This window comes from Ailuropoda melanoleuca, chromosome 5, assembly GCF_002007445.2.
Source record: "Ailuropoda melanoleuca isolate Jingjing chromosome 5, ASM200744v2, whole genome shotgun sequence".
NCBI lineage: Eukaryota > Metazoa > Chordata > Mammalia > Carnivora > Ursidae > Ailuropoda > Ailuropoda melanoleuca.
This window is the reverse complement of record NC_048222.1, coordinates 110813087-110840568: the sequence shown is the minus strand read 5'-3', so window position 1 is coordinate 110840568 and position 27482 is coordinate 110813087. Positions and strand designations below refer to the sequence as shown.

Below are 27482 nucleotides of genomic sequence, written 5' to 3'. Positions count from 1 at the left end.
CATTAGCACAAATATGGGGAAATGAAAGAAGCCTGAAATTTGATTTATCTGACCTTCCCTTGTCTTTCCATATATTTGAGGCATGAACTGGGAACCGAAGTATTCATCTTGCTGTACAGAAATGCACGTCATTCCCTGGGTACAGCATGCTCTGTCTTCCCCCCTGCCTTTTGTCATGTTGTCCTTCTGCCCCGAACTGCCTTGTCTTGCCCTGGGTAATGTTCATGGCTTTGGGTGGTAAGCATTCCACTTTGAAACAGCATCAAAACATTTTTTTGAAATAATGCATAATGTAGATAAAAAATACAGATATTAGTTCCACCCACAAGTCCTATAACAAGGTAGCCTGAGTAAATGAAGTGGATTTGGCACATGACTCCAAACTTTGTTAAGTATCAGCCAACCGGGTTTTACTAATCCTTTTCGCTGAGAACTTTGCATATGCCGTTTACTCTACAGAGCATGACCTTCCTGGGACTAAGTAATTATGTAACAATCATGGTTAAGCTTTAAGAATAATCTGCAAGACAACTTGGTGAGGCAAGTCCTGCCTATAGGTTATGTAGCTGGAGTGAATCTTTAAAACTTTCTTTCCTCACTCCAAAGTCTAAGAAACCCAGAAAGTCCTTTGAAGATAGGTGCTTTGGATTCTAGGTTAAACTAGAATCCAAAAATTTATAGGTTTTCCGTTCTGTCATGATTTTTTAAAGATTTTATTTATTTATTTATTTATTTATTTATTTATTTATTTGAGAGAGAGAGAAAGAGCAAGCAAGCAGGGGGAGGGCAGAAGGAGAGAGAGAGAATCTCAAGCAGAGCTCCCGCTGAGTGCAGAGCCCAGGCCAGGCTGGATCTCACACTCTGAGATCATGACCTGAGCCCAAACCAAGAGTCAAATGCTCAACTGATTGAGCCACCCAGGCACCCCATCATGATTTTTTGTAATTATGTAATTATGGAAAAACCCTAGTCGATTTTGAAGGGGCAGTCAGGTCCTTTTTGCTTGAGCCTTAAAGCACATTCCACAGCCTGTTCTTGATGGACATCTCCCAAAATAGACATCACCTGGGCTTTGGTTTCAGGTGACATCTCATAGGGACTATATGCTTAATTATGGAGATGATACAAGAGGCCATAATGAGTGAAATAAATGAGATTTGGTATTTAAACCGATAGGTGAGGCAGCAACCACTACTCTGCTCTTGGGAATAGCTCTCATGCTGATACAGAGGTGCCAGCGTTGTGAGAGTTTACATTTTTTTCTGTAAGGGAGGTCTAATATTTGGGTGTTTTTTTACGTAAAAATCTCCTATTTTTTTAAGTTGGCGATGAAAGCTCTTTTCAAAAATCACTGTGTAGGCTACTACTGTTCTGTGTGAACGAAATTGACCTGCAGTTTTCCACATGTTGTGTACCTACCTAACACCTGCAGATGGAAATGAAAAGAGGGGGCCAAGTGACTGGCCAGTTGTGCAGAGGAGATCACTTGGGCATGGAGCCTGCATTACTTATTAGATCTAACAGGCACGAGCACTTACTAGGGCCAAGAACTGTTCTAAATGCTTCACTTGTAGCTCATTTAATCCTCATGGAACTCTATGAGGTCAGCGTTATCATTATATCCATATTAAATTATCGCCACATTAACTATCATTATCTCCATAGTAGTAGCTTGCTCACGGTTACACAGCTACTAAGTGTTGGAGTATGGATTCAAATCCAGGTCTGGCTGTAGATCAGGGGCTATTAAACCATACCCATTGTAGGGTCTCCTATATAAAACTTTGTAGTTTGGAAAATAGGAAGTGTACAAAAGAACTTAACTTTTGTGTTTACTTGTAGAATTTATTTTACCTTTTCTTTTTTTAAAAGACACTTTTTGCCTGAGGGATAATTTCACTATGCTAAAGACAAATGTCCACATGAAAAAAATCTTACAGAGGTAGCACTGATGAAATAGAATATAAATGAATCCTAATTGGGCATACCCCACAACTCAGAAAGAAGTAATTAATTTATTTCCCCCCCAAAAAGGCAAAAGGCATTAAGAATATTAGCACTAACCTGGATTTCTTGTTTCTACAGAACTTCAGAGTCTGCATCTTCTGGGGGTGAAGATGGGACAGGAAGTGAACTTTTCTATGAATAAAAACCAAATATTAATGCCACAATTTTTGAAACATAAGACCTTCTAAAGAAAAATGCCTCAAGTTCAAAGATTTTTTTTTTTTTTGGCTAACGTTTTCTTTTGATTAAAATGTGCTTTGTAGAGGTTACTTTTGGAAAAATTCACAATTCCATAGATATTTACAAACTTTGATTTCAACTTGTATTTGTCTTTCAAAATAATATTTGATATTTCCATAGGTGAATTATTATCCCCAAACATTGACTTTCATATTTCCCTGCTGTAATGAAAAGCCAAAATGGAAATTTTTGAAAAAGGGGTAAGGTCTCTTAGCACATTGATCATGACCCAGTTTTTCTATATACAAATAGAAGATTTTCTCTGAATTTTGCCAACTAAGTATTTTACTGACTTTTCTAGATTTTAGACCATCAGCCAAGAGAGAAGACAACTCATTTGCCATATACGCCCAATCAAAAGGAGGTGATTTCCCCCCAGTATTTATACAGCAGACCAGAGGACTCATCTTACATTCAAGTCTTTACAACATCCCTCAAACCACAACAAGCATTCTCAATGACTTTTATTAAAAAGTACTCTTTAGATAAGATATATTCACACGGAGTAATGATAATCAATCATAGGTTTGGACCATTATAGAAGTCACCCAGTAGAAGTTGTTATTATACCCCTGTCACTACAAAGTTGTTACCTCTCTAAATAAGCCTTTTTAAAAGAATATATATAGTGGTTATGATGTGGAGATCACAAAGAGAGATCAAGAACAGAGAATGATGAGAACCTAACTGTACCATTCTTTGGTGACCAGATACTTAATGATCTAGGACTACAATTCTAATTATAGCATCAGAAACACACACACAAATGTTGTGTCTTAAACACCTTAGATAGAAAGTTATAGTAAATGTTGTGTGTTTTGGAATGCTGTGTCACATGGATTTAAAGTAAGCTTTAGTCATGAAAAAAATGAGTCATGCTGGAAAACACATGAGTGGAGTTTGAAAAATTTGTACCAGGAAATATGAGACTCTAAAACAGGAAAGGTTTTAAACATATGTAAATATATCATGTTATTTTAAATATTTTGCACACATAAGTTAAAGTACACACTATAATTAGGCATTTGATTATTTCATCTATATCCATCAAAGTATATTAAATCAAGTGAGACAAAATTTTGGAAAATTTTTCATTGGAAAATGGGGGAGAGTTTTATATTTTGGGTTCCTTTATAGAGCAAATGCAAAAAAAAAAAAAAGTTCTACTAGAATAACCCAGTGACTTTCATGTGTCTGACTGAAAAAGATGGAGTTTTACGCAGTTTTGTTTCTCTTTGAGTTTAATTGAACTCAGAAGAATAGAGTTGTTCACACCAGCACTTACAGCAAAATTAAAAACTGAATTCTCACCTTTGTCAGTTGGCCAATACAGAGAGCAAATGAGAGGATAGTTACAATGACCCCGAGCATTACTGCATAAATGATCCCTATTATCTCTATGGGAGAAAAAGAGAGCAGAAAATTACAAAAATATGAGATAAACTACCACATTTCAACTGAAAAATAAAACAGGTAAAATCAGGGATAATATCGCTTTGCTTTTTTATAGAAAATACATTAATATGCTTTTACGTATACTATATTTTCAAAAATTAGGTTTTTCACAGTAACCATGTGGGAGACTGGAACTTTGAGCACTAACATCTTTGTTCAAGGTCACACATCTAATGAGAACCAAGGCTCCAGAGTTCCAATTCACTCCCATTTTTCTTTCTTTTTTTAATTTTTTTTTTAAATTTTTTTTTAAAGATTTTATTTATTTATTTGACAGAGAGAGACAGCCAGCGAGAGAGGGAACACAAGCAGGGGGAGTGGGAGAGGAAGAAGCAGACTCCTAGTGGAGGAGACTGATGTGGGGCTCGATCCCAGAACGTTAGGATCACGCCCTGAGCCGAAGGCAGATGCTTAACCGCTGCGCCCCCCAGGCGCCCCCCCAATTCACTCCCATTTTTCTTCACAGGACCTCACAGGCATAATTATGGAGAAGAGCCATTGTGGACATCCTATCTCAATATGGAAAAAACCACAAACTCTTTTCATAGTGTCAAAGTTATGAGAGAAAATAATGTCTTGATATACAAAAGGGTATTGGGCAGATCAATGAATCAGCAGTTTTGGAGGAAATAAACTCAATATCATATACACTAATATGATATAAAATGTGTTTACTAATCAGTATAGTTCTAACGTGATAGTCAAAATACACTACATTGGGAGTATACTAAAAATATTTCTCAAATCTTTTACATGTTGAGAGGTAGTCTTGCCTATTCATACATATTTGTTGTGCTTTCAAATGAGGTCAATAGAACTGAAGGCAAGACATACAAGTAACATGGCATATTTGTTTGGCTTATTTATATTTAAAAGACATATTATTGATTTTTTAAAAAAGTAAAAGTAGTTTTTCCTGCCACTGGTATTGCCCAGCCTTCCCGTCCATGTAGCTTTAATTCAAGAGCTAGTGATTCAGTTCTACAATCCATTTTTCTTGTGTGAAGTATGGATGCAGGCCAAGTGCAAAGGGAGGCTTAGAAAGGCCGAATAGTAAATGGTCACATAAATCAACCAAAGCCAGATCCACAGCAGCACCTAAGAAGTGGAGGTGACAGTCCCCCAGTCAGAGAGGGTTGAGAGGATAACCCCAAACTGGTAGCACAGGGCCCCAAATGAATCAGGATTGAGATTTAAATGGTCTCTATTTATTCCTGATATGTGCCAAGGAATCAGATGATTTTCAGCTCCTTGCTTTCTTTACAAGCAGGAAACGGGGAAGTTCAATTGTTTCATAAGCTCCTACGAGACTTTTCTCAAGTACCCATGGTTGGTTAGAAAGCTATAAAATCTAAATTACAAGAAAAATGATCAAATTATGCACTGCTAGTTCCAAAATATTTAGGAAAATAAGAAATGCATATTTTAATTTTAAAAAGCATATTTTGCTTGCCTTTACAATTTTGTATCATGAAAGGTATAATAATATACCCTCTTCTATTTTAAAAACTGATGCTTCTTGGGGCACCTGGGTGGCTCAGTCAGTTAGGCCTCTGACTCTTGGTTCCGGCTCAAGTCATGATCTTGGGGTGGTCAGATGCAGCCCCTAGTCGGGCTCCGTGGCTAACACGGAGTCTGCTTGGGATTCTTTCATTCTTCCTCTTCCTCCCCCTCTGCTCCTCCCCACTCTACCTCTTCCTCAAACAAATAAATAAAATCTTTAAAAAAAAATTAAAAAGTTAAAAGTTGATGGTTCTTATTTTCTTAGGCATTTAACTAGCAATGTGTCATTTAAGTTGAAATTATTGTTATTCTATGTCAAGTATTAACATACCTGGTTCAGAGAAAATGTGCTCAATTTGTTGCCTTGCTTCTAAAAATACAAAATTTCAAAATAAAGTTAAAATACATAGGGTGTATCTTTAAAGTTCCATATTGGAATGACATTGTTTAGTGGGTTTCTTTTTATTAATTGTGTTTGGGGAGATACTGTTCAATTTTAAATAGCTAGTAAAACTTCTGGGGTAATGTGTCAATTTTAACATTAGTAATTCCACTATCTACTTTCAACAACCCAACAGGTAGTCATGGGTCAGACATTAGCAAACCATCTCCTTAAATGAAGGGAAGGGTTTGAGAAAGTTCTGGAAGAACCACTTACTGAGTTCTACAAAAAACAGCACATTTAAAAATATATGTAAAAATGGGGAGAAGAAAGGAGACCCAATGAGCCATCAACCCACATGAACTTGAGTCCAAACCCAAGAGAGGTCATGTCATGTCTGGTAACAATTTTCCAGATTTAGACCACAGTCACCATCTGAATCCAAACCTTTATTGTGTCTCATCTGAGCTTTTGTGTACAGTTGCACTGGATTCCCTATCTGCAGAAGTTTCTCGTATTGTTGTCTCAATGCACCTTAAGGCACCACTAGCATTAACCTGATTACGTTTCTTTCTCTGAAGTCGCCATTTTATGTCATGAAGGAGTAAGACTACTACAGCCTTACAGTTTTCTTGAAGTTAGTGATTATAAATAATGTATCCTACCATATGCTACCATGTAGTCAGGAACTTGGTTCTATTGGGTCATTCTTTGGAGGTTATGTTTAAAGGCTAACTGGGGCTTGTCCTCTCTTTCCTCGTGGCAGTTGGTAGTCGTGGTTAGTGTATGAGCTCTGGAGCAAAACAGGTGGGGCCAGTCACAAGAATCTCTCTTACTAGTTATGTGGCCTTGGATAAGTTCCTTAATTGCTCTGTGTTTTAGTAATTTCTTAGGCAAATGAAGATTATAACACCTAGGTCTTTGGCTTCCTGTGAGGATAAACTTAGGTAATGTGGGAAAACACTTACAATGCCCGACCATTATTTCTAACATTCAGGGCATGTAGCACTGTGTGTCTATATTTGCCCTTTAAATGCTTTCCAGTTGGACACCATCATGTTGGCTTCACACTGAAGTCACTTTGATCCTAATAATTAGTTCCCAGCCCTTAGCCTAATTTTCCTTCCCTGGTCTCTATTCTTAAAATCTGCTGCTTCTGTTTATCCCAGTGCATTTTCTCCATGTTTCTAATACTAATGGTCCTGCAGCCATTCTAGAGATATTTTCTGAGCCTTATTTTTTAAAAATCTGGAGTATCCTGCCTAAACTTCACCTACAAGAGATGCTTTCCCTTTCTACTTTCAACCAGCTCTAGTGAAGTCATCTTCTTTTTCTGAGAGAAGTAGCCAGGGACAGTGAATGCGGCCTGACCGCCCTACTCTCAGTACTCTTCTCATTTACTAGGCAGTTACGATACGTCAGGCTTGAGGTGAAGCAATTTTGCATACACCTTCTTATTTGATCTCTAGAGAAATACTGTAAGATGAAAATTATGGGCCCATTTGAAAAACGAAGGGAACAGAAACCCCTTGCAAACCTCACTCAGGGTCAGCAAGTGGGACAGCTGACCCCTGCATGGTTTGACTCCGGGGCCGCCTCAGCACTGCACAATGAGATCCCTTCTTTCTGGAAATACCATGAAATAGTCACAGTCAGCATTTATGCACTCTGCTAGATTGTTTTAATTTCTTTAGACCACCATATTATTTTTGTGAGATAGTCCAGAAGTGAGAATTCCTCTGGAGTAGGGATTGTGTCTGCTTAATGCTGTTTCTCAGTGTTGGTCACAGTTTCGCCACAGTGACAGGTCCAATTTAATAGAGTTGCATCATAACAATGCACTCCAAAGCAACTATTTTAAAATATGAACAAACCCTGTTTTTTTGTTTCTCTCTTTTTTCTTTGTTTGTTTCTTAAATTCCACATATGAGTGAAATCATATGGCATTTTTTTTCCTCTGACTTATTTCACTTAATACTATACCCTGTAGATCTATCCATGTTGTTGCAAATGACAAGATTTCATTCCTTTTTATGGCTGAGGAACATTCCATTGTGTATATGTACCACATCTTCCTTATCCATTCATCTACGGATGGACACTTAGGCTGTTTCCATATCTCGGCAACGTAAATAACGCTGCAGTGAGCATAGGGATGCAGATATATTTTCAAATTAGTGTTTTCATTTTCTCTGGGTAAATATTCCGTAGTGGAATTACTGGGTCATATGGTATTTCTGTTTTTAATTTTGGGAGGAAACTCCATACCGTTTTTCACAGTGGCTCACCAGCTTGCATTTCCACCAATAGTGAAATAGGTGAAGGGATTAAGAGTACATTTCTTGTGAGCATTATATTGTACACCTCAAACTAATACCATACTGTCTGTTAATTATATTTGAATTACAAAAAATTTTAAAAATGAATAAACTTTGTGCCCCGTCTGGGAGATGTTGGCGTAGAGTAACTAAAGGGTCTTGTCCTGTACCAGGAATGACAAATGATGGCTGCTGTGTGGAAACCAAACCTGTAGAAAACAGAAGTTGAGAAAAAGATCAGCAATGAGGTCACCGAGTGGACTCTAGAGCATACCATAAAAAGCAAATTTATCCCATGTCCCTCCCAGTGGCAACTCCAGAATTTCTACATAGTAGGGGCTTACAGAGGAGGAAAGTGTATCTTCGTTTCCTGTGTACAATGATAAAATCTGCCTCAAAATGTCATTGTGAGGACTCAAGTAGTTTCCTGCATGTGTGCCCGAGTACACACACGTGTTAGTAGAGTACTTGGCACATAAAGAGCATCGCACACAGGTTAGTTATTGTTGTTACCATTCTTATAAAGGGAGGAGAGACCGGAAGCTGCTTTTGCATGGCATTTTCCGTACCTTTGGGAAATTGTCGATGTTAAAGAAAGGGATGACATAAGATGAAGGTTGTGCCCCATGCCTCCTTATCTCCACCTCCTTGGTACAATTCTACCTCCCCGGTAAAAATTAAAACCAAGACATGACTACATTCAATTTTCTTCTCGGTTGTTAGAGGGTGAGTCAATTCTTTTTTTTTTTTTAATAATTTTTATTTTGTTATATTAGTCACCATACAGTACATCCCCAGTTTTTGATGCAATGTGAGGGTGAGTCATTTCTAAGGTTCCCCACCCATACTTCTTTTTTCTCTTTCAAAAGTAGCATTTCAGAATTGTAATAGAATTATAGGAAATGCTGGCTCTAGTCTGAGACAACTGGCTGAGGATCCAGATAACCAAGTACTGCAATGAATTCTAGGCCATGGTTATTCTTTAGAATAAAAACATATCTGCACACAAACATGAATACAAGATACGTATTCTCATCTATCCTTTTAAAATCCCATTAAACACATTGATTTTTTATAATTAAACAATTAGATTTTTAAATTGTACAAATATAAAATTTATGAATTATGTTATAAGGATTTTATAAATTAAATGGGATTGTTTTAATTATAAAAGTAATCTAAGGGCACCTGGGTGGCTCAGTCAGTTAAGCACCTGCCTTCGGCTCAGGTCATGATCCCAGTATTGGGCTCCCTGCTCAGCAGGAAGTCTGCTTCTCTCTCTCTCTGCCCCTCCCCTCTGTTCATGCTCTCTCTCTCTCTCTCTCGCTATCTCTCTTTCAAATAAATAAATAAAATTAAAAAAAATTTTTTTTAAATAAACATTTTGGTGTATAAGCATCTGAACTTTTAGCTATTGCATCTAAACACAGGATCATTGTGTTTGAGTATGTATAAATCCGTACATAGTGTTTAAGATATATATACTACAGACAGGTCTCCTATGTTGTTGAATATTCTTCTGTGACAAGGTTCTTAATGGCTGTATAGTATTCCAGTATATCAATGTGCCATAGTTTAGTCATCAGTCTTTGATTTGAGCGTTTATGTTATTTTTACAATTCTGAGAGTTACGAATCATTCTTAGATAACCATCAGTGTACTAAACTCTGTGGGTGTATCTCTGCTCATTCCTTTGAGACCTTCTAGTGAGGGGAATGATGCCCAGGTATGACGAAGAGGGGGTGCATGAGCACTTGCAGACATTCCCCAGAGAGACTGTCACCTTGGCCTCTCAGCTAAATGCTCGAGGTTTCCTAGAGAATCCACAAAGAACTGAAAAATGTCTTTGACATTTCTGGTCGGTCTTCTCAAAGACCGAGTACCAAGACCTGCCTCTTTTAACCAGCTGCCAATGAATCCTTACCCCCAAATTGTGCAGGCAGGAATTATTGTCCCCAAACTGTCTGCAATGTTTTCTCCTCTCCTATAAAGTCTCATCTTGTTCTTCGACTTGGTCCTACCACCTGCTCCTCACGTGTATTTAAATAATGGCTACACAAATGAACTAAATAGCATGATGAATAGCATCTATCTCTAAGGTCATCTTCAACACTCAGGTGTATTGATTTAAAAGATAATATGAGAAGGGGGCGCCTGGGTGGCTCAGTCATTAAGCCTCTGCCTTCTGCTCAGGTCATGATCCCGGTGTCCTGGGATGAGCCCACAACGGGCTCCCTGCTCAGCGGGAAGCCTGCTTCTCCCTTTCCCATTCCCCCTGCTGGTGTTCCCTCTCTCGCTGTATCTCTCCCTGTCAAATAAATATATAAAATCTTAAAAAAAAAAAGATAATATAAGAAGAAACATTTTAAACAATAACGTGATGATAGGAATTTCAAGTTTCAGCATATATTGAAATCAAAATTAGGGAGAGGACTATTTTTATTAATAATCAGTGAAAGTATGTAAAAAAGATAAAAAAGGATAACTAATGAACAAAAATTTTCTGTATCTCTTCATTAATGTTGCATCTCCTTTAGACCTTTCAGTTCAGTATAATTATTTACAGGTAGGGCATACATTTATAATCACTTTAGGACACCAAATGGATTCCTTTGAGACATAAAACTTGTTTCCAGGGTTGCTAGTTCCCAGGGCTAACTCATTTTGAATCCCCTCAGCTTTAAAACAGTGTTTTGTACATAATAGGTATTCAGTGAAATACTAATAGTTATAAATTTTTAGCCAATTTCTTATAGAGAATCAACGGGTGAGTTTCCAGACTGCATCTAAAATGAACATAACAATGAATTAAATAAGCCATATGGCAAAGTGGCTTCCACAGGGTGAGGACAAGCATATTTGAAAAACACCTATTCACAGAAAATCGACAAAATATTCACAACATTTCAACAACATGCCCATACTTTGAAGACCAAAATAATCTAAATCTGAAAAACAAAACAATCCACACCAAAGTTTTTAAGTGTTAAAAGAGTTAAAATGTTAAAAATTTAACCAAAGCCATTGAGTTTTGGCTTTGAACACAAATATGCCCTCCTTCAGGCTTCCTAACTCTTCCACAGGACATCAGAGACCGTCTGAGTAGGGATTTGCAGGGTCAGTTAGGGAGGTGCTCAGTCTATGGGCTGGTGCCCCCCCCCCACTTTGTGAACACCTGTAAGACCCTGTGTGACCCAGTCCCCCACCTGCCTCCCCATCTCATTGCTTGTCCTTTAACCTTCTCTCCCCAGGCTCCAGCCATGACAGATACCTCCTGGTTCCTCAAATGCACCATACTCCTAACCACGCCCACACCTTTTTACCTCCTCTTCCCTTTGCTTGAAGTTATGCCCTCCCACCCCATCTTGCCTAGCTGTCTGCTTTTCAGGTCTCAGTTCAATACCATTTCCTTTTGGAGGTCCTTTCTTATCTACCTTACTGGGACCACAAACTCTACCAAGTCCCCAGGACTTGGCATGGTGTGGTAAAGGCTCAATGAAATCTTATGATTGACTGTTTGGAATCCAGATATGTCTTCTGAGGGCCTCAATGATTACTGGGAACCTTGGGTGTTCGTTCATTGATTCATTAGTTCATGAAAGTGTTTTAGCATGCTTACTTTGTGCACATACAGAGAACACAATAACTAACTAACTAACTAACTAACTGACTCATGGTGTTCCCAGCAAGGAAATTCCAACTTAGTAAAGAGACACAACAATTTGATCTAAGTCTCAGAATGTGTTTTGGGTGCTGGGGAAGTAGGGCACAAAATAGGCTGTGGTCAATTCTAGGGGGAGCAGGAGGAGGTCGAAAGACCTCGTGGAGGTGTTCTTGGAACTCATCTTGCAAGGACACTAGGATTTCGACTGTGTGGACATGTTGGTACTGAGTCAGCACTGCCAGCCATGCCCTGGAATTTGAGACATCATTGAGGGATCTGCAAGCATCTACGGGACTGCAGCGCAAGATGTGAAGAGAGCAAGGCAGCGGGGGAAGGAGGGAGCAAAGTACATATAACTTTTTTTCTTTGGTATCGAAATGAGAAGATGCTTAAGGAGACAGACCTCATTTAAATAAGTTTTGAACCCCATCAAAACCATTTTCAGCCTCTAGCAAATAGATGTCCTTCTTCTCCAACAGCTATTACTCAGAGGAAAGGAGCATTTAGTGCAAATTTTGTCCAGAAGAAGTGGAGGCTGAAGCCCAAGGCTCTAAACTGTAGTCAGAACTCAGGAATATCTAACATTGAAAGCAACACATTGTTTAGAGAAACAAAGTCCTTGAGGTAATTTCCAAAAATTGCATATACTTGATTCAAGTCCCAACTGTGAATGTTACGTTCTACCTGCACCCTTACAAAAACTGATCGGTGGCCAAGTTGATTTGAGACTGAAATTTTCCATTTACGTTCTTAGAAATACCTGCTTTAGTTCTCCAGATTTAGTTGCTTTGATGCAAATATTAGAGTCACTTAAAGCCAACAATGCAGTAAGTAAATAAATAGAGTAAATAAATGCCCTAAGAGCAACTTGATAAAAAAATCTTTTATACGTTTTTTCCTCAACAATCAAATATCTGGAACTATCCATAAAATGATCTTTTTAGTAGTTTTCTTTCTATTTTCGGGGAAAAAATCTTGTATTTCAATAGTAGTTAATACCCTTCCTTGCTTAGCAGTCTGAGGAGGGCTCAGAATCTCTCACTGAAATACATAGTTCACAAAAAAATGTAAGCTTGAAGGATTAATAGTTCTGCTCACTCACATAAGTTTTTCTATTTTCTAGCACTTAAATTTTAAAGAACTTGCTGGTGATTCTAAAATAGAATCACATGGGGCAATCTGAAGAATTTTATCAATCACTTCAAATTAACTATACCAGCCCCTGGTTGAGAAACGTCACCTAGGAGAAACAAAAGTTGTATCTCTTTGTACATTCTCACATGCTTAAGCTACTTTCAAAATTCACGGTAAGGAACCCAAAATCCCATAATACGTACCCCTAACAACCACCAGAAGTGTTTTGATGCTTACACTTGGCAGCAATAGCCCTCAATCTGTGTGGCTGTCCCACATTCCTTGGGCCCTAATCAGCTACCGGACATCTGCGGACATATGCAGGTACACAGAGCTGCAAAATGTCTGTGAATAAGAGGATTTTAAGCGGGACTGTTTACAAAAGAATCTTCAGTTGGGTTGACTAGATAGAAAACATTCAAGCAGATTGTAACCATTAAAGAGCAGATGTGGTTTACCTACACCTCTTAGGGACAGGGTGATGAGAAATGTTTCTCTCCGTGTTTCTTTTTTTTTTCTCATGCTCTGGGCCCCTGGATTTCCATAGCTAAATCAGCTTCAACAAATGCAATTGCATCATTCGCAAATTAAAACTCAATTTAAATCTGGTCCTCTTTAATTCAGAATGTACTTTTATACTTTATATTACAGGGGCTCTTGGAATATCTAATCCAACTTGCTTGCTTTACAGATAAGAAAGTTGATATCATAAAAGTTAACTGATAAGCTCAGTTTAACACAGCTGGTAAGGAACAGAGCCACGACCTAATTCTGCTGACTTCCAGTAATATTCCCATTTCCAGACCTGTGCCCGGTTGAAATCTTGTCAGCAAGATTTCTTGGATGTCTTAGCATATTAGCTGGTGAACACTGGCGTGCAATGAACACACACAAAAAGACAAATCCCTTGCAATTCTGAGATCCTAGGAGCTAGGGGTTTTAAACTAGTCATATATTCTTCATTTTTATTTTTTCACACCAATTTATCGTACTCATTACATTCTATCTCTTAGCCGTCAGGATCCTCGTGCTATAGCCACAAAGAGAAACTGTTTTCTGTTCTAGTAATATCAATATAAGGGTCATTTAAAAATACCCGTTCACTTCTTTTAGGAAGAACACGTCCAGACTCTACCTGAACAATTCCGCTTCTCAATGAGAAACCTGTAGAGCGTGAGGTATTATGGAAGGTGTGTCAGCATCAAAACTGCACATGTCCTTAGTTGCTCTGAAATACGTACTCTGAAGTCCTTACCCCATGTCTACTTACAATGACTCACTGTCTGAACCTCGAAGGATGGGAAGAATTTTAGGTAGAAATGTGGAAGGGGGGAATTAAGGTCAAGAAATAACGGGAGCTAAAATGCGAAGACAGGAGAGTTGCAATGTGCGTTCATGTGAAGGCCAGGTGGCAGCCAGCAGGCCGAGGCTGGCCAACTTCTCAGACTGACAAGAGTTTAAACTTCAAGTGGCAAATTAGTGCAAAATAAAATACAAGTGTAGCTGCAGCAAGGCCTCAAACTCCTTGTTTAAAATTTTGTTCCCGTCTCCAGACACTGAAATGGCATTTGCTGTGGTACTTCCTCAAAAGTACATTACAGGGACTGAAACGGAATCACGTAATTTTAGGTTCGGGAAGGGTGTAATGAATCAATTCATATATACCTTCGAGAATATTAAAGATTTCTAATTTTCATGATTGTAGCGTCTCACACTTACATATCAACTGAATCGTTCTAGAACATTCACCTCTTTTGTCCCTTATCCTCACTGCTCTGACCTCACAGTTTCTCATTAAAACTCTACCAGCCTGAGACATCCGTGTGTTGAAGGAGGGAGCTTGAGAAGGCCCCTGTCACTGTTCCCAGTGCACCAAAAAGGTGGGGTGACCTGTGGGCCCACGACACGTTAGGGATACAATGGGGAATAGCGGTCCAGTCTCCTCACATCCCCCTCTATGCTCTACCCCCAAATCACATGGCTTCCCAAACAGTTGACATTTCTAATATGAAATGTTCTAAGAAGGGGTAACAATAAAGTGCAATGTTGGAGGAATACCCTGTACAGTCTTGCTGAATGCCCAACCTTCCAGTAGCTGAACTCCTGTCAGGATGTGATAACACCGGCTCTGGCAGCTGCTGGCTTGGGTTTGGTTCCCTCCCGACTTGCAGCTGATAGAAGTCTTATCTTGCAAAAGCAAACTCTTACAAGGACACACCCTGGATATGAAATGCCTTAAGTAGCTTCCAAGTCAGAAAACTAAATTTTCTAAGTGCTATAGTTTTGTTTGTTTGCTTTTGGCATTGGGGGGACCGTGAAAATTGATTGAGAAATTCATCTGTGGAAGTTTTACACAGCTCATTTGTGGTTAAACAGGGAAAAACTTACGTCTCCCGACTTCCAGCTCAATGTTTTTTCCGCCAGACCCTCTTATTTTATACAGAATGAATGTATAAATGGGAATGTTGCGTGTCCCAAAAAAATGTTTGGAGAACACTCTTGCTGTGAAGCAATATTTTAAAAGAAATATTCAGTTTTGCTCTTGAAACCACAGGATTGACAAACTCAATCTGGTTTGAGTTTGTAATAATATAGTCAGATGTCCATCCGGTCTCTTGTCATTCGTTTTTCTTTTTTCGAAGGGTTTTAGGAAGTTAAAATAGCCAATTACAATTTAGGAAAGTTGAGCTTCCCAAAGAAAAAAGTAGTCATTGTGATGACATTAGAGTGTAGTGATTTGAATAACCCTCAATATTCTGTTTGAACACTCTGGTCAAGATCTCTTAAAGAAAGGACCAGCCTGTTGACTGGTGCATTTTGTGGGCAAGGTGTTCAATGCAATGACCCAGTTCCTGCTCGTCTACGGAGTGACATGCTCTGGCAGCTCCCAGCAGCCTGCTGGTCACACTTCTGCCCTCCTTCACTTGAAGGAATAACAACTCCTCATTGAGTCTTCACTGTGGACTAGGATGACAACAGCTTCCTTCAAGGAACCTCGAACCTGATAGCTGTTCTGGACTGCCCAGCTGCTGCCCATACCCATCGTCCAAAATCATTGTCAAGGCAGCAGGGATAGAGAGAAAAATCAGCTTATGCTCTCAGCCATTGTACTTTCTTCAGGCCAGACAGAGAGAAAGCAAGGGATATTTATCTCCACTATCCCAGCGAGAAAGGAGGTCAGACTTTCAGTCCTGCCTTTGCCACTAACTGGTTGAGGATCTGAGTATGTCACTGAACTTATCTGGGCCTCAGTTTCTTGCTTCTAGTATGAGAGTAATGGAACATATTATCCTCCAAGGAACTTCACTAGTCCCAAATCATGGACATTTATATTGCTGAGATAATAATACTCATAATAATAAAATAATATTTAACACATTGCGTCTTCATTACATTCCAGGTATCTTATCTTGCCATCTTCAAAACAATTACCCAAGAGCATATTATTTTATATTAATCCTTACTTGTAGAGAAAAACAAAGATCAGAAACATTGCCTAACTTGCCTAAGATATTCAGTTGATAAATGGTAGAACTGGGTATTGAATTCAGATCTATTTGACCACAGAATCGTCTGGGAAGGTCTACTGTGATCTATGCAGAATAAAAAGAATGAGAGCACCAAATAAGTTGCTTCCAGAGAGCAAATTCTCAGCAAATAATGCAGCAACTCCCAAGCAAGCCTTCACTTATGACAAATGAGGGCTAACTGAAGAAGTACAAAAATACTAATTCACCTTGTGCATAATCTGAGATGGGAGGGGCGTACATTTACCATGGAAGTGTAGGGTGTATAGAAGAGATGTAGCCACATCATGGATAGACAGATGTGTCTGCTTAGTAACAACTTGTTAGCTGAAATTTCACTGTTTTGAGCCAAGTATCTTCTAATCCAGTTACTACTGCCTACTCCAAATCCCCAGAACCAGAGCAGTTCACACACTGTAGGTGCACCAGCTTCATTTAAGGCGTTGGCATTTGGTAGCTGAACTCCCTGCATGCATTAGGTTTGAGCTTAGAGAAGTTAGGCTGGATGAGAAAAATTCTCATTAGAAGTGAAAATTTTATCGCAAAGCTCTCACACCACCGATACGTTCTGCCACCAGTTGAACAACCACAAACAGCAACGACAGAAACTAGATCAGCATTCTCAATCCTGGCCGCATGTTAGAATCAGCTGGGAGTCACAGGCATGAGATTCCAGGGTGTTGCCAGTGGTGAGAGCCATTGCTCCAGACTAAGTGCACATGTAGAAACCTCATTTTCCAGGGTTTTGTGACCTATTCTTACGTTTTCTAAGGTTCGTATATCACCCTTATCTAGAGCGTGAACAAATTCCAAAAACAATTGGATATTAGCCTGAGTTCCTTGAGAAATGACAACATTCACCATTTGTCATATTAAATGATGGCATTTCTTGTGGTTTTGTCTTAGAAAAGCCCCTCTCCCCACATTTGATTTAACTTTTGCGTTTTTCAAAGGTAAGTTCCTCCGTGTGTGAACAGACTGGAATATGAACACAGTGGAATGGCTCGGATGGAATCGTGGGTCGTAGGCCTGGAGCCACACACCCTGTGTCCACGGCCAGCTGGGAGCAGCTCCAAGGAACTCCACAAGGGCTTAGCTGGGAAATCCTCAGTCTAAAACTGAGTTTTCAAACTACAGAATGAGATCCCTTGTGGAGGAGTTGGCAGACTTTCCGTAAAGGGTCAAAGAACAAGTATTTTAGACTTGGTTGGTTTCTGTTATAGCTCCGTTGTTATGGTGCAAAACCAGCCATAGACAATCCATAAGCCAAAGCATAATTCAATAAGGGTGGCTTTGTTCCAATAATTATTTATGGACACTAACATTTTAATTTTATGCTAATAGTCACGTGTCACAAAATATTACTATTCTTTTGATTTTTAAAAAACACTTAAAAAGTAAGAACCATTGTTAACTTGAGGGTTGTACAAATCCAGGTGGGAGGCTAGATTTGGCTTACAATCTATAGTGTGCCGGCGCCTACGTTAGTGTATTTAGAAGCCCTGGCTATGGAACTCAATCATCAGTATTTTTTAGGGAGAGCCCCTTAGATGATTCCAACATGTAATCAAGATAGTGAATACCTACAGTAATCGGCCTTGAAATCAACTCACTGTGTCATTGCTGGCATTAAAATATTAAATTGTATAAAATCGAAGAGAGTGCCTCACATAGTAAAGACAGTTATTAGTTTGTGGAATTCTGCATCATATATGTTTATGTGTTTGTGTAGAGTGAGTTGCAGGGTACATTCACTATGTCTCGATCACATTTGAATGAGTCTGGAGGTGGCTATACCTTACTATACCCTATCTGAATACCTGGCCTCCAGAGGGGCTGAGGGAATCCATAGCCCATGACACAACTGAAATCCATTCAAGGCACCTAGGAGCTGTTGGCTCCATCCTAGAACAATCCTATCCAGTTTTCATAGGGTCCATCAAAGCAGTTGGAGTTTCGATGTGTACTGTGCCATTAAAATGACTTGGGGGTTCTGAGAGAGAATTCTTTAAAAACATGAAGTTAGCCAACAGGATAATTACAAATAGGTTATTTACCTTCAAAACACATAAGAGGTAAAAGTCCAACAGACCATAGCATATATGTCAAAACATCAGAAAAAAATCATTAAAAAAGAAAGTATGGAATAAAGATAAGAAAAGACACTGTATGTCAATTGTGAATCCATAAATGTATGTAAATGAAATTTCCTCATTAAAATACAAAGACCCTTAGATTGAGTCAAAGCAGACAGGAAAAAAAGACCCCAATGAATGTATGCTAGATCACAAGGAACACAAATAAAACAAAAGAAGGCTAAATGTGTGTGAAAGAAGTGCAAAGGTATATTAGACAAATAAAGATAAATAAAAACAGGAATCAAAATTTAAGTTTAGACAAAGTTGAATCAACGGCAAAGACATTTAAAAAGACATGGAGGGTTAATTTGCACTGTTAAAGGACATATTGTACAATGATTCTTGGGGATATATGGACCATTATATCCCCAAAACACAGCACCAAGGAATACCAAGCAAAAGAAGAAATTGACCAAATTATAATAGTAGTGGCACAATTTTAGCAGTTTTCTACAAATGTGATAGATCGATGCAAAAAAATAAACAGTGACAGGACCTGAGACGTGTCTGGCATGCAATCCCAAGTGATTGATGTTTACTTTTTTGGAGCAATAAATCAATGAGAATAAACTTTATCACGATTCCTGCATTCCATACACTCATTTGGAAGGGACATTGCCGAATTGCCTGACAAGATGCTCTTGAAATCTCTACCTGACAGAGTAGTTCAGGGAGGACACCAACAGGCATATCTGTGCAGTGTTTCTCCTAGCAGGATGCAATTTCACTGCCACAATTGATCTTGCCAGTTGCCTTCAACCCATGTACTATACTCTGGTTTTATTCTTTGGGGTTATTTCATTTCATTTGATTTTTAAAAATAATCGTGACTGAGAAATAAGTGGTAATCGTCAAAGGGAGATCCCGAGATAAAAGGTCATCTAGCCCAGATTAAAAGGAATAAAAGGCTGACGTCATAGTCACACAATTCGGGCTCATGAAGTGCACCAGAAGGAGAAGACAGATCGTCAGCCTTCGGTACCTTCTCCACTTTAGCGAAAGCACAAGCAGAGCACAGAGAGACAATGTTGCAAGGGTAAGGAAGGGCCAAGCCTGGAACATCACTGTGTAAGAGACTCCTTAGGCAATTTAATGTATTGAATAAGTGCACAGATTCTAGAGCCAGCCTGCATGCATTCAAACTAAATTCCCCTACTGCTAGCTGAGACCGTGGGTAGCTTGGCTAATCTCTCTGTATCTTTGTTTCATCTTTTGTGAAATGGGGATAATAATTGTCTCTATCTCACAAATTATTGATTGTGGTAAATGAGTTAAAATATGTCTAAATGTTGCACAAATAGAAAAGCTGGTCTTAAATAGGGAATGGTTTAGGAACCACAAATAACCAAACTAATCTTGAAAAGGAACAGAGGTGGAGGACTTACACTTCAAAATTTCAAAACTCACTCCAAGGAGACAGTATTCAAAACAGTGAGCTACTGCTCAAAGAATCAATGGAATAGAATTGAGAGTCTAGAAGTAACCCCATGTATTTATCAATTGGTTTTCAACAAGGGTGCCAAGACCATTAAATGATGAAAGAATAGACTCTTCCACAAATTGTGCCGGTTCAATTAGTATCCTAATGCAAAAGAATGAAGTTGGATTCTTATCTCACACTATCTAAATAAATAAAAAAATGGACCAAGGACATAAATATAAGAGTTTAAACTATAAAACCCTTGGATGGAAACATGGGAGTAAACATTTATGGCCTTGGATTACAGTCAGTGTTTTTTATTTTTTTTTTAAGATATGATGCCCAAAGTACATGCAACAAAATTATTAAAAAATAGATAAATTGGACTTCATCAAAATCAAAAACTTCTGTGTTCAAAGGATGCTCTCAAGAGAGTAAAAAGACGATCCACAGGGTGGGAAAAAATATTTGCAAATCATCTGTCTGCTAACGGTCTATTATCCAGAATGTGTAAAGAACTGTTATAATGTAAAAAAACACAAAGAACCCAATTTAAAGATGGGCAACAATCTCGAGTAGACATTTCTCCAAGAAGATATACAAATGGCCAACAAGCACATGAAAAGATGCTTAATACCATCAGTCACTAAGGAAATGCAGATCTAAACCACAATGAGATATAACTTCACACCTACTAGAAAATAACAAGTGTGGCTGCAGATGTAGAGACACTGGAGCTCTCATAGACTCCTGAGGGACTGTAGAATAGTGCAGCTTCTATGGAAAAAGTATGGCATCTACTCAATAAGTTATATATAAAATACCATATGACGCCCCCCAAAAACTTGTACAGAAATCTTTATAACAACACTATTTACAAAAGCCAAGCAAGTAGAAATGACCCAACATCCATCAACTGATGAATAATAAATAAAATGTGTTATATCCATGCAATGGAATATTACTCATTCATAAAAAAAGAACAAAGTACTAACACTTGCTACAACATGGATGAAACTTGAAAACATTATGCTACATGAATGAAGCCAGACATAAAAGGTCATGTATTGTATAAATCCATTCGTGTGAAATATTCAGAACAGGAAAACTGACAGAGACAGAAAGCAAATTAATGGTACCAAGGTTGGTGGGAGAGAGAATGAGAGTTTAATGTATCTGGTATTTCCTTTTTAGGGTTACAAAAATATTCTGAAACCAGAGAGTAGCTATGGGTGTACAACATTGTGAATATACTAAATTCCACCGAGTTGCATATTTAAAAATGGTTAAAATGGTGAAATTTGTGACATGTATGTCACCACAATAAAAAAAGTTAAATGTATATACCTGGCTTAGAGTAGAGCTTGGCACTAACTAAATGCTATATGAATAGTGGTATTATTCTTTGGAATCTAACTGTATACAGAACTTAACCTATTCTACACCAATCTAGAGATGGATGTACTGAAGTTGACTAAATAGCTATTTATAGAACTTTGTACACTACAAATAAAGATGACATCTTCTGTTCTAGTGCTTACATATAATAATTTGGGTTACAAAGAAACTCAACCAAAATCCCAAAGGAGAAATTATATAGGGCATAGTGTGTGACCACAACACAAGAAAATGAGAAATTTATATGGGGAAGAAAGTGAAGGAAAAAAAATTTAAGGAAGCAACCAACTGGAACAAAGTAAAGTATTAATGCAGGAATTATTGACTATTTTGAAATTCACAACAAGAACACCTCTTATCAAAGTTTAGTATTAATGGCCAAAAGTAAACTTTCAAAACTCATAATCTCAACTGACCATTATTAAACAAAAATGATAATAAATAAAATGAGCAAAAGAATAGCAAAATAAAGCTTACAGAAATTACGGAAGAAGTCAATAAAGATAAGAGCAAAAATGACTAAGTGTAAAATACCAAAATTGATTACTATGTCAAAATAATTTTCGATGAATTAATAAAATAAACCATTACAGGTTTTAATCAAGACAAGTTGAGAACATAGAACACAAATATGTAATTATTAGGAATGAGAAAACATGCATAAAATTCACAGATAACATTTTTAATTGGAAAACCTTAATTAAAATAAAAAGTACCCATCAAATTCAACACCCGAAGAACAAATAATCCAGTCAAGAAATGGGCAGAAGACATGAACAGACAGTTCTCCAAAGAAGACATCCAAATGGCCAACAGACACATGAAAAAGTGTTCAACGTCACTTGGCATCAGGGAAATACAAATCAAAACCACAATGAGATACCACCTCACGACGGTCAGAATGGCTAAAATTAACCACTCAGGAAAAGACAGATGTTAGCGAGGATGTGGAGAAAAGGGGAACCCTCTTACACTGTTAGTAGAAACGCAAGCTGGTGCAGCCACTCTGGAAAACAGTGCAGAGGTTCCTCAACAGTTTGAAAATTGAGCTTCCCTATGACCCAGCAATTGCACTACTGGGTATTTACAAAGATACAAATGTAGTGATCCGAAGGGACACCTGCACCCCAATGTTTATAGCAGCAATGTCCACAATAGCCAAAGTACGGAAAGAGCCCAGATACCCATCGACAGATGAATGGACAAAGAAGATGTGGTGTATATATATCTGTATATATGTAAACACACACACACACACATACACACAATGGAATACTCTTCAGGCATCAGAAAAACGAAGTCTTGCCATTTGCAATAATGTGGATGGAACTAGAGGGTATTATGCTAAGTGAAATAAGCCAGTCAGAGAAAGACAATTATCATATGATCTTGCTGATATGTGGAATTTAAGAAACAATGCAAAGGATCATAGGGGAAGAGAGAAAAAAAATAAAACAAGACGAAATCAGAGAGGGAGACAAACCATAAGAGACTTCACCACAGGAAACAAACTGAGGGTTGCTGGAGGCGAGAAGGTTGGCGGAATGGGGTAACTGGGTAATGGACATTGCATCCGGTATTATATAAGATTGATGAATCACGACGGAGCCACCCAGGTGCCCTAAGGAAGAAGCAGGCTCCCAGCGGAGGAGCCCAATATGGGGCTCAATCCCAGGATCCTAGGATCACGCCCTGAGCCGAAGGCAGACCTAACGACTGAACCACCCAGGCGCCCCCTATTATCATATTGTTTCACTCATTTACGGAACATAAGAAGTAGGAAGATCAGTAGGAGAAGAAAGGGAAGAAGAAAGGGGGGGGGGTAAACACAAGGGGGAATGAACCATGAGAGACTATGGACTCTGGGAAACAAACTGAGGGCTTCAGAGGGCAGGGGAGTGGGGGATTGGGATAGGCCGGTGATGGGTACTAAGGAGGGCACAATATTGCATGATGCACTGGGCGTTATATGCAAGTAATGAATCATGGAACTTTACATCAAAAACTAGGGATGTACTGTATGGTGACTAACATAATAAAAAATAAATAAATAAAAGCATTCAAATTAACGACCTAAAAAAAAAAAGATTGATGAATCACGGAACTCTGTCTCTGAAACCAATAATACATTACATGTTCATTGAATTTAAATAAAAATTAAAAAGAAAAGAAAATAAAAAGTGTCTTGGAAAAATATACATGATTAAGCATCTAATGGAAAAAAAAAAAAAAAGCCTGAGAAAAAATAGCCATAAAAAAAAGAACACTGTCAAAAATTTCTCTCAGAAAATACACTCAGGAAATAATGAGGCAAATCAAACAAGACAACTCTTTTGGAGCCTTCAAAACAATCAATGCCATAAAAAAAATTGGGTAATTATTCTAAATTAAAATAGATGCAGCAACCAAATACAATGAATGAATGTAGGTTAAAATTTGATTTTAAAGCAGCTATAAAAGACATTCATGGACAATTGGGGAAGTGTGAATAGAAAGATTATATTGTGGTATTACTATTAATATTCTGAAATATGAAATAGTGATTATTTAGGATAATGTCCTTTTTCTTAGGAGATGAATATGAAAATGATTATGGTGAAGTGTCATAATGTCTGTAAAAAGTTCAAATAATACAACAAAATTATATATATATATATATATATATATATACATTTATAGACAGATAAAGCAAATGTGGCCAATTATTCACAATTATCGAAAACAGAAAGATAATTCATGAATATTTCTGCTAGTCTTCTTTGATTTTTTCCCCATGTGTTTGGAATCTTTCAAAATACAAATTTAGAGAAAAGAAATGGGATAGTAAAATGTACCATATTCATGTATACATGAAGAAAGTCTTTTTTTGCCTATTTTTGTAAAAAACAAATCCTTCTACTATAATTGGAAGAGATGACTCTTCTTCAAAATATCATTCATGCATGAAACTGGCATAGTGATTAATAAATTATTTTTGAAAAAAAGGCACAAAAATTCATTTTCCTTTTTGATAGCAAACGCATGTGTGCACACAAATTAACAACAGAAAAAATTATATATAACAAATATAGGTAGAATGATCCTAAAACAAATATTAAATGCAGCACAATATTAAAAGAAAACTTTCCAAGAGCCAAGGAACTGATAGTAGGATGGGAAGCATAGGGCAATATGATAATATCCATTGATATAATTCATCACTTCAACATATTGAAGAATAAAAATACAGTAAAAAAACAGAAACTAATAAAATGAAGAGACATTCTTAAAGGAAAGCAAAGAAATGTTTAAAAAATATTCCTGTTATACTTGGTATAGTAGGTATTTTCTCCCTCATGTAAGTGTCAGGAAATTTATTATTATACCATTAAGCTATGGGAGTCAACTGTCAAAGTTTCAACTATGATGCAGAAAATGTATTTGATAGAGTTTTAGATCTTTTCTTGATTAAATCTCTTCATTTAAGGTTAGGGGGAAATTTCTTAACATGATAAGGATAATTTACTGAACGCAACAGACATCACAATTAATGGTGTGACATTCATATTATAGACAGTCTCAAGACTAGGATGTCTTCTATCATGACCATTATAGAACATGAACATATATAACATTTAGAAGTTCTAACAAGTGCAATACAATAGCAAAGGAGCAGCTATAAATATTTTTTTCATGTGAAGAAACAAAATTTCACTTTTATAGGGAACACAGTTGCCTAGTTTTGAAAATTGAAAAGAATCAACTATCTTAACCAGAAAAAGGTTAGTGATGTCACATATGAAATGAGCATATACAAAATAATAAATTCATCTTAGGCTATCAATAAACAATTTGAAAGTATAATGAAACGTTGTTTTTTAAGATTTTACTTTTCATTTGTTTAAGAGAGAGACAGTGTGAGAAAGAGCCAGAGGAGGGGGAGGGGTAGAGGGACAAACAGACTCCCCACTGAGCAGGGAGCCTGATGCAGGGCTCTCTCTGTCCTTGGACCCTGGGATCATGACCTGAGGGGAAGGCAGACGCTTAAGTGACTGAGCCGCCCAGGTGCCCCAAAGCATGTTTTAATTAAGACAATAACAGAACATAAAAAATACCTCTTCAGAAAGGAAACCCATAAATTTATCTAAAGTTTCTTTTTTTTTTTTGATATTTCATTTATTTATTTGAGAGAGAGAGGAAGAGAGAGAGAGAGCACAGAGGGAGACGGAGAGGGGGTAGCAGACTCCTCACAGAGCAGAGAGCCCGACCCCGGGCTGTATCCCAGGACTCTGGGATCATGACCTGACCAAGGGAGACGTTAAACCAACTGAGACACCCAGGTGCCCCGCTTATCTAAAGTTTCTTTCAGAATTTTTTTTCAACTCTTCAGAGGATGTAAGATAGGACTCAGTAGAAATATATGATATAGTCCCAATTTTGAGATTTACTATTTTTTTTACTATTTTTTTTATTTGCTACGAGCTAATTTATTCATTTAATTCCATCATTCAATTTATTCTAACCAAATAACAGGGGAATACTTTTATGTTGCATAAGGAATAAGTTTCCCAAATGATTCTGAAACTCATCTGGAGGAATAAACAAAAACTTTTGGCTTCTAGTTAAGGGAAATTAGCGTGTTGCAGACCAAGCCTTCTGTCCATGATAAGCAGAAGAGCTGGACAAATGGGAAACATCTAGGGAGGGCATCAGAGCCTACCAGGACTGCGGGCTCTGGAGGGGGAGGGGAGGTGCAGAGAGGTGAGCTTGGCCTTGGCCACCAGCTCTCCTCTGAAGACACTTGTTTATTTGCAAGTGAGGACTGAAAAATGTTTTATGATTTGGGGTTTGCTATGTTTTTAGAGTCGTTTACTTTTCTCAGACAGGCATGGGCCAGAACACTCCCCGAGTCCCATGATGTGGTACAAGTCTCCTAGTGAATAAAGCATCCTAAGGTGCTAGATGCTGTCACTTTTCTGATACTCTGAGCTGCTGGAATGTGGCAGCTGGCAGCTGGGGGCTGGGCACCCTGACACATGTGTATGAGCTGTGTATTATAACAGAAACAAACCCTATAGAAAATGGAAAATGGGAAAATCATTAATGATGGTTAATCTCATCTGTTCACCAAAACTCTTGCTTTTTTTCCTACCAGATCCCTGAAATCTTTTTCACTAGACGTAATCAAGTATATTTGAGTAGTAATAACCACAATGAAATGCATCTACCAGGCTCTTGGTTTTCTTGTTAATATTTGTCAGCATTGCTTCATGAGAGAGGCCTCTTAGAAAGCAGAGATTTTTTTCAGTTTGCTTTAAATTTGTTTTTAACTTTTCCTAATTACATTTTGGTTCTCTTTGCAGAAAATTTAAAAAGTGTCGAAAAACAGAACAAAACAAAAAAGTCACCTACAATCCCAACACTCAGAGAGGACCCTGGAATGTTTCTTCTCAGGACTTTTCCTTTAGTTTCCATCTAGGCCATGTATCACATGACCACACAGATAGGGACTTACTAAATATGCAGAAATAATGCTAATGGCTAGAAGTCTATTACCATCTGCTCTTGTCAGTAACTTACTTGGTGACTTATGAGCTGTTGAAGCAGGGTCCTCTTGAGTAGAAGCATAACCTATAAAGACAAGTTGGAGCAATCACTTAAAATGTGCCTCCTAAAATGGTTCGTGGGTGTCTTCAATAATCCTCTAGAACCAAAGTAAAAAAAATTCATTGGAAGAATATTAAGTCTGGCTTCCCAATTGAAAATTAGTGTGTGTCAGGGTTTTTTAAAAAATTTATTTATTGATTATTAAATAAGCCAAAACCAAGAGTTGGACCCTTAACCACCCAAGCACCCCAAGTGTGTGTCAATTTTGATGTACCATCTCTTCTTTCCCCTCTCAGGGATCCTTCCCCAGGTGTTCATAGTGGGGTGTCCATTTCTTTCTAAAAACCCAATTTCACACCAGGCTAATGACATTCCTAGGTTTGGGAACCACAGTACAGGTTACCTGAGGCCGAGCTTTGAGAAGCCACTGACTTTAGAGATGGAAGGGGTTTTGGGTGCTATCTATTCTGTGCTTTGTTCTATAGGCACAGGAGACTGAGACTGGATTGGTTCTCCACAGTTAAACTAGTCTGCAGCCAAATTCTGGTCAGTTGTCATTTCTGCAAGTACTATTGATTGAGTGCTTCCTTTGTGCCTAGCGATGTGTGGGATGCTTAAGTAAAGATACAGGTTTTACTTCAAAGAAATCAAAGTGGTCCCTGAAACCCAGCTCAGAACGCTTTCCTAGAATTTCTACATGGGCAGAAAGA

At 37.9% G+C, this 27482-nt stretch overlaps 1 protein-coding gene across 1 annotated transcript in view; it reads right to left on the bottom strand.

The window, feature by feature from the left end:
* Positions 1-27482, bottom strand: part of LOC105236255 (glycophorin-A-like) — a 33204-nt gene that overhangs the window by 2263 nt on the left and 3459 nt on the right. The window contains exons 2-6 of the mRNA XM_034661567.1: positions 26746-26796; positions 8076-8114; positions 5537-5575; positions 3559-3644; positions 2065-2139 (exon numbers count right to left, since the gene is read on the bottom strand). Coding sequence (XP_034517458.1) covers positions 2080-2139; positions 3559-3644; positions 5537-5575; positions 8076-8114; positions 26746-26796 — 275 coding nt within the window. The 3' untranslated portion in view covers positions 2065-2079. The remainder of the gene's footprint in view (positions 1-2064; positions 2140-3558; positions 3645-5536; positions 5576-8075; positions 8115-26745; positions 26797-27482) is intronic.